The 19,458-nt window shown below is 42.4% G+C and overlaps 1 protein-coding gene across 1 annotated transcript in view; it reads left to right on the plus strand.

The window, feature by feature from the left end:
• The window catches only part of RYR2 (ryanodine receptor 2), a 545,602-nt gene that overhangs the window by 401,472 nt on the left and 124,672 nt on the right, over positions 1–19,458 (plus strand). The window contains exons 65-72 of the mRNA XM_084828209.1: positions 599–837; positions 4,008–4,089; positions 7,856–7,986; positions 9,187–9,507; positions 10,011–10,251; positions 11,491–11,578; positions 13,370–13,462; positions 14,515–14,685. Of these exons, the coding sequence (XP_084684335.1) occupies positions 599–837; positions 4,008–4,089; positions 7,856–7,986; positions 9,187–9,507; positions 10,011–10,251; positions 11,491–11,578; positions 13,370–13,462; positions 14,515–14,685 (1,366 nt within the window). The remainder of the gene's footprint in view (positions 1–598; positions 838–4,007; positions 4,090–7,855; positions 7,987–9,186; positions 9,508–10,010; positions 10,252–11,490; positions 11,579–13,369; positions 13,463–14,514; positions 14,686–19,458) is intronic.

Below are 19,458 nucleotides of genomic sequence, written 5' to 3' on the forward strand. Positions count from 1 at the left end.
TGGGAGCTTGTGCCCCTCCAAATGTGGTTGGACTACAGGTCCCACTATACCTGACCACTGCCATGCAGGCTGGGGCTGATAGGAGTTGGAGTCCAACAACATCTGGAGGTCTACAGGTTCCCTATTCCTGAATTAAATAATGATGGAAAATATGCTCAAATACTTTGACCTCCTATTTAACTTTGAATTATTTAACCTCAATTATTTTATAGTCATGAATGCCAACTTTTATCATGATAGCTAAATTATGAATCAAATAAAGCTGCTATCTTGCCTTCTTAATTATAAAAATGCAGTGTAAACATTGCAGCATCAGTTCCAAGTAGCCTTATGGTTATTTTACCTGTAAGTAGTGCATTAATCATACACCTAGCAGTCAGTTTTACTGCTAAGCATAGGATTAAATTAATAATTGCACTAGGTACGTGGGCTTCTACTGCCCTCTTGTGACATTTCTCTGACCAGTTACACTGGTTGTTAGAGGCTTTTCACAGATCTCCCACTTTATATTTTACGTATGATAGCAGAGACTACGGACGTGTATGGTTTTTAGTTTATAGCAGAATTTAATATTGTTTTATGTGTATGTAACATGTAGGACAGTGATGAAGACAGGTTTGGAGTCTGTTAAGATGGCTTTGAGGACGTTTTTGGATAATGCTGCAGAGGACCTGGAGAAGACAATGGAGAACCTTAAACAAGGGCAGTTCACACATACCAGGAGTCAGCCGAAAGGAGTGACACAAATAATTAACTACACCACTGTGGCTCTCCTGCCAGTGCTGTCTTCATTATTTGAACACATTGGTCAGCATCAGTTTGGAGAAGACCTAATATGTAGGTATTTAAATAATAATGTAAGGTATTTCTGTACTACTAAAAATTATTTTGTGTTTGGCTTCTAATATTCCAGACAATAATACAAACCCAGTTGCTCTAAGCTGGCCTTCTCCAACCTGGTGCCCTCCAGATGTTCTAGACTACAACTCCCATCAGCCTTAGCCAGTATGATCAATGGTAAGGGATAATGAGAGTTGTAGTCCAAAAACATTGGGAGGCTACCAGGTTAAAGAAAAGCTGCTTTAGTCAGTAACTAGCTTTAGTTAATCTTAATAATTTTAGAATATGGACTTCAGAGTAGGGATTTACGAAAGTCACTTACCTTTCCGCAGATTATGTTTACGGTGGGGGGGGAGGCGTTCCGTCCCTCCCCCCAGAATCCTCGACGGGGGGGAGGCGAGCCGTTCCTCCCCCCCGGAATCCTCGATGGCCGGCTCTCCTCCATGGTGGCTCCGTGGAGCAGCCGGCCAGGCCCAGCCCAGGCCAGAGCCATCCGCAGCCAGATTTCTGGCCGCAGAGGGCTCTGGGTAAAAAAAGCCGCCGCCCGGAAGATCCGCCCCAGGTAAGTCTCGTCTCGGGGGGATCTGCGGGGGGCGGGGGGTGGCAGAATTCTCTGACATCCCTACTCCAGAGGTAGCTAAACATCTAGAGCATGTTGTGCTGCCTAAATGATGGGATTTAAAGAGGACTGCTGGGTCCTCATTCTGCCTTTGAGACAGATACTATCAGTGACATTGTGTGAATAATTGAAATGTCTTGGTGTCTCAGTTTACCCACCTTCAAAATGTAAATCACCTGAATCTATTTGTAAAGCCCTATGCGTTTCGTATTATTTTAGGGATGTACGAAACTCACTTACCTTTTCGCGGATTGATTCATGGTGTGTGTGGGGGGGAGGTGCTCTGTCCTTCCCCCCGGAATCCTCGATGGGGGGGGAAGCGATCCGATCCTCCCCCCCGGAATCCTGCCCGGTCGGCTCTGCTCTGCAGCCGGCCAGGCCCGTATGCCGCCAGAGTTCCGGCCGCGGACGGACTGCTGTGGACGCAAATGGTGGCCGCCGTAGTGGCCGCCATTTGCATCCAGCGAGGCTGCTGTGATAGGCTACGTAAGTATTTACATAGCCTATCACGGCTAACCCCCCCCCCAAAACCCGGCGTATGCAAATGGTGGTGGCTATGGCAGCCGCCATTTGCGTTCCCTATTTTTCGCTGTTCTAACCTACATAAATATTTATGTAGGCTATTATGGCGAAAAAAGGGGAATGCAAATAGCATAGTGGCGGAATCCATGGCGGAATTCTAGGGATGTACGAAAGTCACTTACCTTTTCGCGGATTGTGTTCACGGTGGGGGGGGAGGTGCTCTGTCCCTCCCCCCGGAATCCTTGATGGGGGGGGAGGCGATCTGATCCTCCCCCCTGGAATCCTGCCTGGCCGGCTTCGCTCTGCAGCCGGCCAGATCCGTCGGCAGGTGGAGTTCCGGCCGCAGATGGGCTGCTGCAGACGCAAATGGTGGCCGCCATAGCGGCTGCCGTTTGCATCCAGCCAGGCAGCCGTGATAGGCTACGTACGTATTTACGTAGCCTATCACGGCTGGGCAACATTTGGCTGGGCGCCAAAAACAAACGGCGTACACAAATGACGGCAGCTACGGCGGGCGCCATTTGCGTTCCCTATTTTTCGCCGTTTTAGTCTATGTAAATATTCACGTAGGCTATTATGGCGAAAAAAGGGGGAACGCAAATAGCGTAGTGGGCGCTATTTGCGTTCCTTTCCCCCCCGCCGTAATAGCTTATGTAAATATTTACGTAGGCTAAAAAGGCGAAAAAAAATGAACGCAAATAGCGCCCACTATGCTATTAGTGTTCCCCTTTCTTTTGCCATAATAGCCTACGTAAATATTTACCTAGACTAAAACGGCGAAAAATAGGGAACGCAAATGGCGCCCGCCGTAGCTGCCGTCATTTGCGTACGCCGTTTTTTGTTTTTGTTTTCCCTGGCTTGCCATGATAGGCTATGTAAATACTTACATAGCCTATCACGGCAAAGTCCAGATGACAATGGCAGCCACGGCAGCTGGTTGAAGGACCATCCGCTGCTGCCGCCACCGGACCTGCCGCCGGAGCCGCCGCCATCCGGAACATCCACCCCAGGTAAGCCTCATCCCGGGGAGAATCTGCAAGGGGGTGGCGGGGGGGGGCAGGCCGTTCCGCCACGGATTTCGGAACGGATCTGAAATCCGTGGCGGAATTCTCTGCCATCCTTACAGAATTCTCTGCCATCCCTATAGATGTCTTGTAATACAGGCCTGCTCAACGTGTGACCAGCTATATATCATGTTTTTGTCTAGGATCTTGGCGGCGTGCAGATACGCACGCGCGCGCGCACACACACACACACCATATTTGTAAATCTAGGCAGGCAGCAACACTAAGAGGTTTATTGGGTTTCTGGAGGGTTTTAACTTGATGGATCTCAAGTTGTGCAGGCCTCCAGTAATACTTTACTGTTTCTTTTTCACACACAACCATTATATTTCTGACTGTAACATCTGCATGAGTATTTCAGAGTGGTTCATATCTCTCTTATTGGAGACAAATGGGCATTTCTGCTTCTGACCAAACCAAGCATGATATGCAGGACCTTATTTTTTGAAAGTAAAAATTTTATGGGCAAGTTCAAATGTTATATGCCATTTAATCTTGCACTATAAAGAACTTTGGGGACATAGTTCAGTGGCAGAATATATGCATTACATGCAGGAGGTCTCAGGTTTAATCTCTGCATGCCATGATAATATAATACATTCAGTTAATAATACTGTTAAATGAATCTTACCTATTAACATGAGATGTTTTATTACTCCGAAGTGTATGATCTAGAGCAAATTAACAATCAAAACACCATTTTCCACCACAGCATATTTTTGGATTAACTATCTCCCACTTTCAAAAGTGCCTGTATAATAGAATTTAAGCTCAAACTTGGTGTGCTTGATGTATGAATATCATTTTATTTGACAAGATCAGCTTATGTTTTTGCATGTGTATAAGAATTCCAGATGTAATACTTCTATTGTTCATTGTTGCAAGTTGTTTTCTGAAGGGTATATTGTCCCTTGTTAATTACTTTCTGCATCTCTCTTTTTTTTTCTTCTTACTTTCTTTAGTGGAAGATGTACAAGTTTCTTGTTACAGAATATTGGCCAGCTTGTATGCTCTGGGAACCAGCAAGAGTATCTATGTGGAGCGGTAAGGGGGAAATCGTTATCAGTCACTTCAATTAAACCATTTATTTATTTGTTTGTTTGTTTGTTTGTTTGTATCCTGTCAAACAGAGTTCCATAGAGCCTGGAGTGGTGGGGCAGTTAACAACATTTTACAAAATAACAATAAAACACCATAAATTCAAATAGCAGAGAAAAATGGAAAAACCTTGCCAGCAGATTGAATATATAAATGCCCATACCAGCTCATGTAACCATCAAGTCCTCATCTCCGAATACCTACTGGAGCAAAATAATAAGGGTTTTATTACCCTTCCAAGCTGGGGATGTACGAAACACTTACCTGGTTTCGTCCAGGGACATCCGCGGTGGGGGGGAGGTGCTCCGTCCCTCCCCCCGAAATCCTCGACGGCGGGGGAGGCGATCCGTTCCTCCCCCCTGAATCCTGCCCGGCCAGCTCCGCTCCGTGGCCAGGCCGCAGAGCCGCCAGCCAGGCCAACCCACAGCGGGGCCTCCAGCCACTGCCGGGCTGCTGCTGACACAAATGGCATCCTGAGTAGGGGACACCATTTGTGTCCATATGGTAGTCCGTGATAGGCTACGTAAATATTTACGTAGCCTATCACGGCTAAAGCGGGGACACAAATGGCGTCCCCTACGCCATTTGCATTCCTGTTTTCTCCGTGATAGGCTACGTAAATATTTACGTAGCCTATGACGGCTAAACAGGGAACGCAAATGGCGTCCCCTACGCCATTTGCGTTCCTGCTTTAGCTGTTATAGGCTACGTAAATATTTACGTAGCCTATCACGGAGAAAACGGGAACGCAAATGGCGTAGGGACGCAAATAAATATTTGCATAAATATTTACGTGGTGGGGCAGGTTGCTCCATTCCGCCACAGATTCTGGGGGGCTGAATTCACTGGAATTCAGCCCCCCTGGGATCTGTGGCGGAATTCTCTAACATCCCTATTCCAAGGTAAAAATCAAGCCGAATTGGGGGTCCTCTTTGGGGAGGGGGCTGCATAATGAGTGTGATTTGATAGGAAAGGCCTTTTCCTTGACATCATTAGTCTAGTCTCTAACAGTGGTGAAACTTAGATCAAGACTCCCTCAGGTGAGTCCCTCATATGGGAAAAGATGCTCTATAAGAGAAGATATATCAAGTATCTTTAACACTTTAAAGATTAAAAGCTGCATTTTGTATTGTGCTCAGAAACAAGTTCACACACAGCCTCCCTTGCTTTTCAAATGAGGCCCTCCAATCAGATTCACTGCAGCAGCAGTAGGCCTCTCTATAAGGAGGCACACTTGCGAGGGAGCCCGCTTAACAAGCACAAGGAGCCCCAGTGACGAAGCATCAGCAAACAAGCGAGTTTAGCAACTGGGTGAGAAAGCCAGGGCAGTCGACTCTTTCCTCCCTATTCCGTACTCACAGTAAGTAACTGTAAATAAATAACTATAAATAATTTCCCCACCTTCTTGTAGCAAACAACTAAGTTTTCCAGGGAAAACACACCCAGTTAAAAAACACACAAAACAGTTATGAAGGTAGAAAGCCAGCAGGGGTGGGGTGGGCGCTATCCAGTGTACTGCACTAAGTGCCACATGTACGACTACCTACCTGCTGGATGGAAGTCATAGAATCATAGAATCATAGAATAGTAGGGTTGGAAGGGGCCTACAAGGCCATCGAGTCCAACCCCCTGCTCAGTGCAGGAATCCAAGTCAGAGCATCCCTGACAGATGGCTGTCCATCCTCGTCTTGAACGCCTCCAGTGTGGGAGAGCCCACTACCTCCCTAGGTAATGGGTGTGTGCTCGGTGTAATGAGCTCCTGGCTCTCAGGGAACAAGTATGTTCCCTTGAGGCCAAGGTTGCTGACCTGGAGAAGCTAAGAGAGGCAGAGAGGTTGGTCGATGAGACCTTTAGGGTCCTATTACCTTTGTCCCACTCCCAGGGTGACAGATCCTCTGCTGACATGGAGAAGGCGGGTCTCAGGGAAGGAGGGTATCATTCTGATGAAGAGGGAAATGATTCCTTTGAAGGGACTCATTCCTCAGAAGATGAACAAATATCCTCTCGCACCCAGGATGCGCCTGCAGGTAGGGACGTACGAAAGTTCTGCCACGGATCTCGGGGAGGCCGAATGCCAGTGCATTCGGCCCCTCGAAATCGGTGGCAGAACGGCCCACCCCCCCCGGGACGGGACTTACCTCGGGTGGATCTTCCTGGCGGCGGTGGCTCTGGCTCCGGCGGTGGTTCGGCGGTGGCGGCTGGTCTTCTGACCGGCTGCCGCCGCCGCCATTTCCAGGTTAAAAAAAACCAAAAAACCAAAAAAAGTGATAGGCTACGTAAAGATTTACGTAGCCTATCACGGCTAGATTTAAAAAAAACACCATGATAGGCTACAGAAATGTTTATGTAGCCTATCACGGCTGACTTAAAACAAAAAACAAAAAAACCACGTGCGTACACAAATGGCGGCGGCCATGGGCGCCGTCATTTGCGTTCCTTATTTTGGCACGTCTTAGTCTACGTAAATGTTTACGTAGACTAAGATGTGCCAAAATAAGGAACGCAAATGGTGGCGCCCATGGGCGCAGCCATTTGCATACGGGCTTTTTTTTTCCCCCCAAAGTCAGCTGTGATGGGCTACGTAAGGATTTACGTAGCCTATCACGGCTGACTGCAGGGACGCAAACGGTGGCGGCTATGGCCGCCGCCATTTGCGTCCTGTCCGGCCAGGAGGATTCGCGGCCGGAGGGACGGGGCGCCTCCCCCCTGGCCAGAATTTCAGCTGGAGGGACGGGGCACCTCCCCCCCGCCCAGAATTTCGGCGGGGAGGAACGGAGCGCCTCCCCCCCACCGCGAAGCAAGCTGCGGGACCAGGTAAGTGACTTTCGTCCATCCCTACAGCCAGATGAAGTTAATCATATTGTCCTGAGCTTTTAATTTATGATCTATTTTATTCCTCCTGTTTCTCAGTTTTTATTCCTGTTTGACAATAGTTTTTATGGTTGTCTGATTTTTATTTTTATCTTTAACATCTATTATTATTATTAAACAATTTTCATCCTTATTACATTTGAAACGAAAGAAAAGTCATTTTACACATATTTATATTACATCCAATTCACTTAGACTAGCTTAACAACAATGAACCCTCCAAAATAAATAATCAAAATTAAAAAGCAGAACAAACCAAATATCCAGAAATTAAGGATATAATATAATCAAAGATATATTTGGATTAAAATGTGAATTCCAAATTTTAAAAAAATGATTTCTATTTTTGTATTACATTATACGTTATCTTCCTTCTCAGTTCCTTATCAAATGTGTTAGATTTGTCAGAGCTCTTACACAAGACACTCGATGGCCTGTTCAGCCACTGTATGATTGTTTGACTGTTTTAATTGTTAATGTGAAATGTTGAATTTAAACATTTTTATTGTTAGCTGCCTTGGGCGTTTCTGGTGAAAGGTGGGATAAAATAAGTAAATACGTACCTAATATTCACATAGTATCACTCAGGGGCTATTCTATACCAGTATGTACTCAATGGGCTTTTCAGTTACTATATTGAATAGATAGATAGACGAGATAGAGAGATAGAGATAAGGAGTAATAAGTGTAGAGAACATTAGTTATTGGGCCAATAAGAAATGTTATAAATAATTAAATAAATATCTAACAGACTTCTTGAGGAACTCAGAATGATCCCAAACTATGCGTGCAGGGAATAAGGGAAAGTGTTTAAATAATGATGGGAATTTTTCATTTGCAGGCAGCGCTCAGCCTTAGGTGAATGCTTAGCTGCGTTTGCTGGTGCCTTTCCTGTGGCATTTTTAGAAACTCATCTGAACAATCACAACACATATTCTATTTACAACACCAAGACTTCAAGAGACAGAGCAGGTACATAATTATTTAAAATTATTATTAAATCAGATTTCTTGAAGTCCAAGGTACACGTTTTCCTTAAAATCAAGAACTCAAGCATTACATGATTCCCCCAAAGTTCCTGCTATTTTCACATCATCAACTAACTCTTCCCTATTGGTCAGAATCAAGTCAAGGATGGCTAATCCCCTCCTTCCTTCCTCCACCCTCTGAAGGAGAAAGTTGTCAGCAAGACAAAGCAAGAATTTCCTGGACAGACCTTGCTTGGCAGAGTTTGTCCACCAACAGTTATCAGGCTAATTAAAGTCCCTCATTACAACTACTTCATGGTTCCCTGATGTATCTGCAATTTGCTTTTGGAAAGCATAATCCATATCTTCTCCTTGGCTGGGTGGTCAGTAGTAGACTCCAAGCACAGTATTGTTTTTATTCCTTACTCTGCTTATTTTAACCCAGATGATTTCAACCGGGCCACCATGTTCATTCTCTTGAATTTCTGTGCAGGTGTGTACATTTCTAATATAGTGCAACTCCTCTCCCCTTTCTACGGCTCCTGTTCTTTTTGAACAAGTTATCCTTCAATTGCTATATTTCACTCATGGGAAATCACTCAGCCATCCCATCAAGTCCCAGTTATAGTATTAAGTCATATTTACCTTCTTGAATCAGGTTCAAGTTCATCCTGTTTATCTCCCATATTCTGAGCATTATCATTAAGGTATCGAAAGCCATGAATTTTATGCTTCAATGGCCTCCCTGCATTTTCATTAAGAGGTTTAGCACACCCCATTTCAGCTGCTCTTCAAGTTTCTGCTACAGTGCATGAATCCTTTTCTGTAGTCCTTCCCTCTGAGCTTCCACCTTCATCCTTCACAGGATTCAGGTTAAAGCCCCCCTGATCAAACTCACCATTCTTTGGGCGAGCATATTCTTCCTAGTCTGCGTGAGGCTTGGACGATTGCCTAAATGCAGGTTTAAACTATCTCTTTTCATTGCATTTTGGTTCTTTTTGTCCTGATAGTTTGCATTAAAGTTCCATAAAATTAAATAACGTGTTGATAAAAGTCTGAAGTAAAATATTAGTAATATATGGAAATATGATGTAAGGAAATATATATTGAAAGAAAAATTTAACCAGGAAGAATGTAAGGGCTTGTTTGCTAATCTTGTTAAGCATGCTGTTGTTTTAATAGTTATTATTGTTCTTTCTTCTAGGTATCAGTTTACCAAACAGTGTAGAAGAGCTTTGTCCAAACATTCCTTCTCTGGAGAAGCTGATGGAAGAAATTGTGGAATTAGCTGAATCTGGCATTCGGTATACACAAATGCCTCATGTAATGGAAGTTGTATTGCCAATGCTTTGTAGTTACATGTCACATTGGTGGGAACATGGGCCAGAAAGCAATCCTGATGGGAGTGAAATGTGCTGCACAGCTTTGACTTCAGAACATATGAATACCCTTCTGGGGAACATACTGAAAATCATACATAATAACTTGGGCATAGATGAGGGAGCCTGGATGAAGAGATTGGCAGGTAAGTTAAAAGGAAATTAACACGCATTACTTGATTAATTTTGGTTGGATTTCTTTGCTATGTAAATACTCAGTATTTCTTTGGATGTTAAGCTGAAAAGGAACACATTTTTTGAAAGAAGCTGAGAAATGTAAAGGAAGATATTTTGGTAGAAGTATTCTGATTGAATTGCTTTTAAGAGGGCAAAATGGAATAGGAGGGCGCTAGCAAGGTAGAGGCTGTGGTATTCTAAATTATGAGAAGGTGTAAGTGGTTTTAGTAGTTGGATTAGAGAAGTGGTAGATGGGTGGAATACAGTAGATGGCTCTAGGTTTGCATGTCTTCAAGCCAGGACAGATAACCAGTATCCTGGCAGTGATAGATTGGTGGTTTGGGGAGAGATTGTAGTAGCTGTAATACAGATCTATAATGTAGCTGTAATAGAGTCCTATTGTGGAGTGTAATATCTTTTACCATAGTTTCACATATTAATATGCTATAATATTAATGGATTCCTTACATAGTGTTTTCTCAGCCTATCATAAGCAAAGTGAAGCCCCAACTTCTGAAAACACATTTTCTGCCACTGATGGAGAAACTGAAGAAAAAAGCTGCAATGGTTATATCTGATGAAGAACACTTAAGAGCAGAAGGCAGGGGAGATATGTCTGAGGCAGAACTCCTCATCCTAGATGAGTTCACTACACTAGCACGGGACCTTTATGCCTTCTACCCATTGTTGATTAGATTTGTGGACTACAACAGGTACATGCAGGGTTGGCTTATGAATTACTTTGGGCTTCACAGTGAATACTATTTAGGGGTTCCACAAGTCTCTGACCCACAAGCTGTAATTACTTCTATGCCAGAATGGTTGCACTATCAGATGCCCATCTTTTATCTGAAATGTGTAATGCAGAGAGGTGTTTGCAAATTTCCTCATGAGAAACCAAGATATCCCCCACAGATGAGCACAGGTTATGTGCTGATCTATCATATTTTGAACTCTGGGTAGTTTTAAAGGAATCTGGAGCAGGAGAAGATCATTCTACATATAGATAGTTACACTATAGCAGGAATGCTGATTGGGAAGAAGCCCTTCTGTACAGCATGCTTAGCTTCCTGGTGAAGCGTTTCAGTGCATGCAAAGAAGCAAGTCAATTCTGTATTAATTCAGAGAGTGATTACTCCAGGGTCACCCAGTGAACTTCATGACTGAGTGGAATTTGAGCCTGGGTCTTTTCCTGCCAAGGAAATCCTGCCATTTTTTAAAATGAAAAGCAGTTTTGGATGGGGTGCTTCTGAGCAGTAGGTGTTCATAATCCTCTACACATCAGCTATTTTTCAACTCCAAATTATCCCCAAGCTGTTTTTTCCCCTCTTGTGGAGATCCTGGGTCATGTTTATGAGATAAACATATGTTTGGAAATGTGCAGATGGAGGCAGTTTTGGGGGGTGCATTTAAGTAGCAAGCAAAGGTTAAGGACCCTTCACAGCTACTCCTCTGCTCAAAGTCATCTTCTAAAACTGTCTTTCATTTTAAAAGGGATGTTGGAGCTTCCCTATATGCTCTTCCCATTCCAAACATTATGTGTTAGCAAAGCTGGGTTTACCACTGAGTGTACCTATATGCTACATGTGCTTGTAGCATTCACATTTTTAGGTGTACACATAAAACATCCTATCCTACATGTATATGATTGTGAAGTTGTCCTTATATTTTGCCCTGTATCTTGATCAGTAAACTTGGTCTTCCTTAAAAAGAAACCCTAATTAATATTACGGAAAAGTGAAGCTGGGGGGAAAAAACTAATTTTTGCTTGGAAAAACTGTGTCGAGCTTTTCAAGAAGGTTGTAAAAATCCCACACCAAACCCAACCTTTTCTAGTCTAGAAAGTTAAAATAAATAGACTCTCTTTGGCACATATTCTCTTAAAATGATGCGAACTGCTTTATCTAGAATAGTAAGAGTGATGATAAATATTTTTCTCTATTTTATTTCAGAGCAAAGTGGCTAAAAGAACCCAACTCAGAGGCTGAAGACTTGTTTCGTATGGTCGCTGAAGTATTCATTTACTGGTCAAAATCCCATGTAAGTTGATTATTTTTTTTTATATTGTAACTAGCAGAATACTTGCCATTGGGATGGGCAGGATATACATGTGCAGGGGCCCATAGCACATGTGTGTGTGTGTGTTGTAGGGGGTGGGTGGAGAGACAGAGAAACAGTGGACAAGTTCGTATGACACGACAGCCCATCGTGGGTCCATTTCCCCTTGAGGACTTGCAGCGCATGCTAATCACCATTATGAATATGCAACCTGTGGCTGAGGGTTGTTGTGTCATGTGAACCCAGCCAGCAGGGGTTATTTGAAGGCTAAACAACCCTCACATAACCTACGGTCTGTTGTAGGGTTATGCAGAGGTTGTTTAGCTTTCAAATAACCCCTGCTAGCCAGGTTTGCATGACTTGACAACTGTCAACAACCCCGGTCAGGGGTTGCATATTCATAATTATGGGCAGCCATGATGAGTTCCCATGCCATCCGAACCAGGTCAGTGTGAAAAGAACCAATGGGGCTCCTGTTTATAGAGGCTTCGCAACCCTATATAAAGGATAGTGGGAACGTTTTGCCCTGAATAAAGGAGTAAATGGCAGTTGGAGACACTATTGATGTGAGGTCTAAGCCATTGTTTGGGGGAAAGGCTAGGTTTTAGTAGCCCTGCAACTGTTACCCAATCAAAGCCCGTTTGCACTGTAGAATCCACTGGAAATCATTGAGAATTAAACCTGTTTTAATATGCCTAGCTTCTTGACACCATGCCAGAACATTATGGGCCCCAGGAAATGGCCTATATTTGTCAAGGAGGAGAGAGACATTTTATTCAAGCAAGAAACAAATATTAATTTCTAAGTGATTGTGGACAGTGTCTTTTCTTAAAAGCCATACACTGTTTAGCTGGTGGCATTTCCTCAGTGAAAACACTAGGGAGCATTTATTCTCTACATGATGATTGTATTAATGTACTAATTTGGTCCAGTGAGTATAAAAGTGTATGATCTGGATTCAAGCTCCACCTCTGCGGTGGAGTGGACTGACTTGGCCTAGTCATGATTGCTCACCTTCAGTTCCTGGTCTGTAAAATGGGAACAGTAATGACTACTGCCTAAAATTAACTGTGTATATATGTTCTGTTGAATGTCAAGTGTGTGACAAATGTGTGACTGTCACTGGACTGTAAGCTTTGAGTGTAGTCCACCAAGCGCTGTCATTTCAGCAAGGCTGCTTTCCTTTTTTATCTTCAAAATATTTCATAGACAAACACAAAAGGCCCAGTGCACCCAAGAAAGTGTGCCGCAAGCCACCAAAACAGATCTGTTCAGGAAGCAGATCTCCACACACAGCTGACGCAAATGCGCATCAGAGTCCACACTGTAATACTCATATTGGCTCTCTTTGACATTTCCATTTGATGCAGATGTGCATCCCCTTCCTGAATCACTAGTTGTGTGCAGGAAGAGATGAATTGGGTCCATAATTTTTAAGATAAAAATGAGACTCTGAAGGTTTTTTTTATCATTATAACATTCCTAGAGCCCTAATAAGTTCTATGAATTCCTCGAGCCTAGGAAGAGCATTAAGAAAGGACTGTGTGTGAAAAGATCAGAGTAAGTAAAAAAAAAAAAAAGTGAACATTGATAAACCCCTTTTTGTATATATAATGTCATATATTTAAACTTTTATATACAAATAGTTTATATAGCACTTTATGGATTATGAGGGACAAAGCAAAGGAGGGGAGTGAGGCAACAGGGAGCTACAGAATTTATTTCTAATACTTAATTGGTGTGTTGTTAAAAATGTTCCTAATATCATTTCAGAATTTTAAAAGGGAAGAACAGAATTTTGTTGTGCAGAATGAAATCAACAATATGTCTTTTCTTATTACTGACACTAAGTCCAAGATGTCCAAGGTACAGAAAACTGCAGACATTATACATTATTTTCTCCACAAATTGCTAAAAAATGTCTTTTGCCTTAAGCTTTGGCAGCAAAAGTAATCACGGGTTGGAGATAAGAGTGAATATACCTTTCTCTAGTGCTGAGCAGTCCCTTTCTCTGTGCAATGGAGAAAGGGACTCCTCTGATGGGGGTGGGATTTCAGGGAAGGGGTGGGGCTTCAACAGTGGCCTGCCCTCTGAAGTCATCCAATTTCTGCGGGGGACCCAGAAGGCGACCCAGTCCCTGGGGCCGAAACTGTTCCATACTCCTGCATTAGGGTAATGCAGGATCGATTATGCTAGCGTTCATAGTCCTGATAAGCCTGCAAACCTTTAAGAGCACTGCGTAATTGGCTTATCAGTGACTCTACTTCTGACATCATGGCATAGATCTAGGGTTAGGTTTTGAATGCCAGTGAATGCCAGCTTTTGCCTTAATTTTAATCACTATTTTAAAAGAAACGATAAAAACGTATCTGTCCAAATTACATTTGATTCTCTACAAAATGTACACTAGACCTGCAGTCTAGTTAAAGATAACAGAAAAATATGCAGAAAATATGTAGTCCCAAGGATTGTTGCAATGGTAAGCACCTTTTTTAATCAGAAGAAAATGGGAATTTGTTATATCTGTAAAAAGATGTTTGTCAAGATGAAAAGGTACATGGTATATTAACAAGGACATGTCTTGAAGGGCAAGAATGTTATCTGAGCAAAAGAATTACATTACGATGGTAAATTAGTTGAGAAATAGCAAGATATAGTGGTGTGATGCAAAGTTTTATCTGTTCAGTCTAAATGCAAATAAAAGATGATAAGGTTGTCTCATAGAGGGAGCATAAAGAAGATGAAAGTGAAAAAGAGAACTTTATCATCATCATCGTCATCATTACTGATATAAAGAATTTAATATGCATGTGATTTACAGTCAGTGTTTTCCTCTTTTGGGCTCTAACATATCTAAGGGATAGATGACTTTTTCTTGTTTTACAATTTTATAATAGATTGTTTCTTACATATTTCAGGCAGCTGTTTCTGATCAGGAAAGGAAAAAAATGAAGCGGAAAGGAGATCGTTATTCAGCACAGACCTCTCTTATTGTGGCAGCTTTAAAAAGATTGCTACCTGTTGGGCTAAATATTTGTGCTCCTGGTGACCAAGAATTAATTGCACTGGCAAAAAACAGATTAAGTATGGTAAGTTAATTATATAGAGCTGCTTGTATATCTAACCTGGTAGAGAGGTGAAGTATCCCCTCTTATGTGACCTAATAGACTCTTTGATTCCTTCCACTCTTAGTAATTCCTTTTATAGGGACAATATTCCTGGATGTCCCACAGTTGACTGGAAGTGGGAGAAATGGTTGCATTCCTACACTGTTCTGCAAAATGCAGCTGGGCCTAGCTGTTCAATGCTACTGGTATGATATGCAGTAGGCAAGAACACATCCTGTGAAATTGAGCAGTAGGTATACAATCACATTTGTGTTCTCCAAATCCCCTCAGAGATATCATGTTCCCTATCTACATATTAAGTGCAATGCTTTTCAGGACCGTGTTAGATTTGCCACTTTGCTGCTGCTCTTCTTTTCCGCATTGAGTGCCTAATACCTTATGTATATATTATTTGGATATACTGCTGTTTGAACGAGGATGTCAAAGTATGTTTACACAAAACATTTACACAAACATTTCTACAGGGCTCATAGTGCTGGAATGTGTTGATGACCATCCTTTGTCTAGGATTAGAAGCTTCTGAACCAAGTCTCTTAGGGTGCAATCCGATGCATGTTGATGACAGAAAAACATCCTGCAACTCCTACCATTCCCCAGCCAGCTTGGTTGGCTGAGGAATGCTGGAAGATGTAGGACGTATTTCTGTCTAAACATGCATCGGATTGTGCCCTTAGGGTTCTGACTTTATGGGAGCACATGCAGTGACAGAAAACAAGTTTCCAGGCAGAGAGACTTCAAGCAATAGGTTCTTTGTTAAGAAGAGTGACTGATCAGTATGCCATAGTTCTTGGGACACTAACTGGATCAATGGGACCACAAAGCATCAAATATAATGCTACTGGTAATTGTAAGGTTCACAATAAATTATGATAACAAGTGTACATACAATATTTTATTTATTTAAAATATTTAAATATGTATTTTATTGCTGTACGCTGCCTTGGGAGGGCTTCTTCCCTGAAAGGCAGCCAAGAAATATTTTAAATAAAATAAAACAAAACATGCACATCACTATGTCTGTGAACGATAATACTTAGCAATAGTACAAATGCTTATGCATTAGTAAATTCAGTAGTAATGCTGATGAGGCAACCCAGATTGTCTAAGGTGAATAAATCCACAACTGTATATGTACATCATACTATCTCTGAATGGTGGTATTTAACAACAGTGAACAACCTCATACATTAATGGATTCAATAAATACAAATCTCTTTTCACCAAATCTTAATACTGATGAGTCAACCCAGATTATTTTGGGTGAATAAATCAGTATGTGTATATGTACATCACTCTGTCTCTGAATGGTAATGTTTAATGATAGAAAAATGATCATACATTCATGAATTCAGTAGATACCTTTTATACAAGTCGTAATACTGATGAGCCAAGCCAGAATATCTTGAGTGAATGAGTTGACGACAACTCCGGAATGTAATGTCACTTCTGCACTTCCTCAGAATAAACTATTGTTTGTATCACCAAAATATTCAATATACAGCTAGACTGTGTTCCTCTCTTACAACATGCTTAATGCTGAGGCGAAGAAATAAAATTAAAAAGGCAGAGCATGAATGAATCTCACGGGAGCTCGAAATAATACTTAATTATTTTACTGCTGTCTTAAATTGTTACCTGAGGGCTTTTTGAAGAAATAATTAATTGGAGTGCTTCAATGAATTTTAACAGAAGCATGTCTACTCTAAAACAAAAACTTTTTTGTTGCCCTAAAATGATAAGATAACAAAGTAAGTATTTAAAATTCTTGACCAAAACAGTAACTGAAAGTGTTGATTACTGGCATCTAAAAATTAGCTTACCTACTATGTTCCCAGTCAAATTACATTCCTGAACAAAAAGAACATTTTTGGTGTGATCCAGCAAGCCTCTTCTTATATTCTTATGATCATATTTATTTTCTGCTGTCATCGTAATCACTCCATTTATATGATTAGAATTGCCCTTTGCTGCAAATATCAGAAAGAGGTCTAGCCACTCGGGAGTTTCTTTCTGCTTAGGAGATAAATAGTCCAAAAGAAAATTGTTAGTTACAGGGAACTGCCAATGAAAGAGGCCCATAATATATATAGTTGTGTTGTGCAATTCACGGTTAACTGCAGTTTTTTCAATGGTTCCAGAGTGGGGCCGGGCAGTCTCCTAAGACATAATTCCTCTTGGTTGACAGGAAGAGCCTCCAGCAAGAATGACAGGAAGGAGAGTGGTTTCTCCTGAGCTCCAAGACCAGCCCTGCCTGGTTACCAGACAACAGGTTTTTACTTAGGCAGCTTATATATTTTGTTTTTGGAATTTTTGTGGGAAAGAGGCACTACTTCAGACAGGGACTTTGGCTGTACTCTGGCTGTGTCCTGACTCTGAAACCTGAGGGAAAGAGCATTTCAAAGGTGAAAAGAACGTTCCTAAAAAGAGACAGCCTTTTATCTCCTGGTGCAGTTTCCTGTACTTGGCTTCTCTTCCTCCCATGCAGACTGGGAAAGCAACAGGTACCAAAGCAAAACTAGTTGGCAAGCATCACTTTTGTGTTGCAAATCTTCCCTGACCTCCCCACTTTAGGGCTAGAAGTGATGCAAAGCAGTTGCTCAGCCACACTAAACTATCCTTTGCACCACTTGGCCACACCCTTGGCATTTCGCAGTGCTCCACAACAGGTGGGAATGTTGCAGGACAGGCAAGCAACCATTATTACTTTCCTCAGTCAAAGTCTGGAGAACACCACTCCACTCCTGGTTCATCAGCTATTACTCATTGAAGAACTATATGAAAAATAAGTATTTACGTAGCCTATCATGGCAAAACTAAGGGAATGCAAATGGCGGCGGCTACGGTTGCTGCCATTTGCATTCCTTTTTTTTTTTTTGCCGTGTGATAGGCTATGTAAATATTTACGTAGCCTATTACGACAAAAGAGAGGGGCGCAAATGGCGTAGTGGCCGTAGCCTATCACGGCAAAAAAAAAAAAAAAGGGAACGCAAATGGCGGCCGCCATAGCCTCCGCCATTTGCGTTCGCTGTTTTTGTTTTTGCTGTGATAGGCTACGTAAATATTTATGTAGCCTATCACGGCAAAATACAGGGACGCAAATGGCGGCGGCTGTGGCAGCTGCCGTTTGCGTTCCTGTGCAGGCTGCCCAGTGGTGTCTGGCTGTGGGCGGCCCCGGCCGGCGGCTGTGCAGAATCTCCACAGAGCGGAGCCGGCTGGAGAGAATTTTGGGGGGAGGGACGGAGCGCCTCCCCCCCACCGCGATTGTCACCCTTCAAAAAGGTAAGTGACTTTCGTACATCCCTACTCTTTATTCTTCATGAAGAAAAGAAACAAGATGTTGTTTATGAAATCATTCCAATATTCAGTCTGATTCCTGACATCAAAATGAGAACTTTTTCAGCACCTTGCACACTGAAGTAGCCTCAAACAATATCAGATCAGTGGGTACAGAAAACTGCCTCCAAGGACTTTGCCTTGCATTACCCAAACAGCTGTTGGTGCATTATCCAAAAAGCTGTTTCATTGCATTCCAACAAGAATTAGGTTTCTGTCCATAACACAAGCACGTTATTTTAGTACTCTTGACATCTGCTGGTCTTCAAGGGAAGATGTCCCAGACGAACTCACTGGTCAATTAATAGGATCCTTGGCAACATTCAACCCATTTAAGCTTGAAGTGGCTCAATCATTGCATGAAGAATTAATGAATGCGAAGGGTTCCACCCTGGAGTGAACCTGGAGTGGCACCAGAGTTCAGATCTCTGTGACATCTATAGATCATCCATAGTGTGTATTGGAAAATGTTTCCAATACAGAAGGTTTCCAGTTATTTCTTTTCAGCCCTGAGGGTGTTTAGGGAAGCTTGTAGAGTTTATGGCATCCTTTGGCCTGCAAGATGTTAGATCTCATCCTAATTCAGGCTTGCTGTGCATGTCTCTGAGACCACTACTTCACTTTTAATCTAGCAGAGAGTTCCTTTGCTTTGATGCAGAGATAAGAAATGCTGGACCTGTGACAAAACGAAGTTGTTGAAGACATTATCCAGGATTAAGACATTGGCCAAAACACTGGGTGCAGGTGGAGGTTACATTGTCAGGTCAACTGCTAGGTCAGCTGCTCCTGATAAGAGTGATTAGTCTGGATTCTACATGGCTTTTTCAGAGGCTCCTCCTTTTGTCTTCCAGCTTTCAGTTACAGAGCAAACATGCCTATGGAGTTAGGTCATGGACGATGATTGGGTACCATCGCTACACTGGTGTCTCGATTCTGTTTCCAACCAGACCGAGTATAGAGATACCCATAAGAGAGACACAAAGTGTCCTTTAGGCTTGATATCTACCTTTTTTTTGCTAAGCATCCTGGCTTTGTGAGTGGGGTCCTTAGATGGCCTGCCATAGGCAAGAAAGCATTACTTCTCTGGTACTGAAGGCAACCACATTTGGGCAATATGTTGGCAAAGGCTTATGTCATTCATCAGAGTGGCATGAGATCTTTCAGTCTCCATCAGGTAGCCACCAAGATCATAATCAAAATCGTGATGGTGCATTTAATGACCTTTTTCAAGCAATCTGCATAATAGAAATGAGATTTTCTCGGCAGACCAATTTTTCATATAGTTCTTCAATGAGTCAGAGCAGATTCACCTTTTCTATGTACTGAAACAGGTAGCATTAATCTTTAACCAGCCAAATAAATAAATATTGCAGAAGCCACCTGGTTCAGTTACTTCTGCTC

This window comes from Heloderma suspectum, chromosome 1, assembly GCF_057233095.1.
Source record: "Heloderma suspectum isolate Gila_16-S chromosome 1, 16-S_ref, whole genome shotgun sequence".
Classification (NCBI taxonomy): Eukaryota; Metazoa; Chordata; class Lepidosauria; order Squamata; family Helodermatidae; genus Heloderma; species Heloderma suspectum.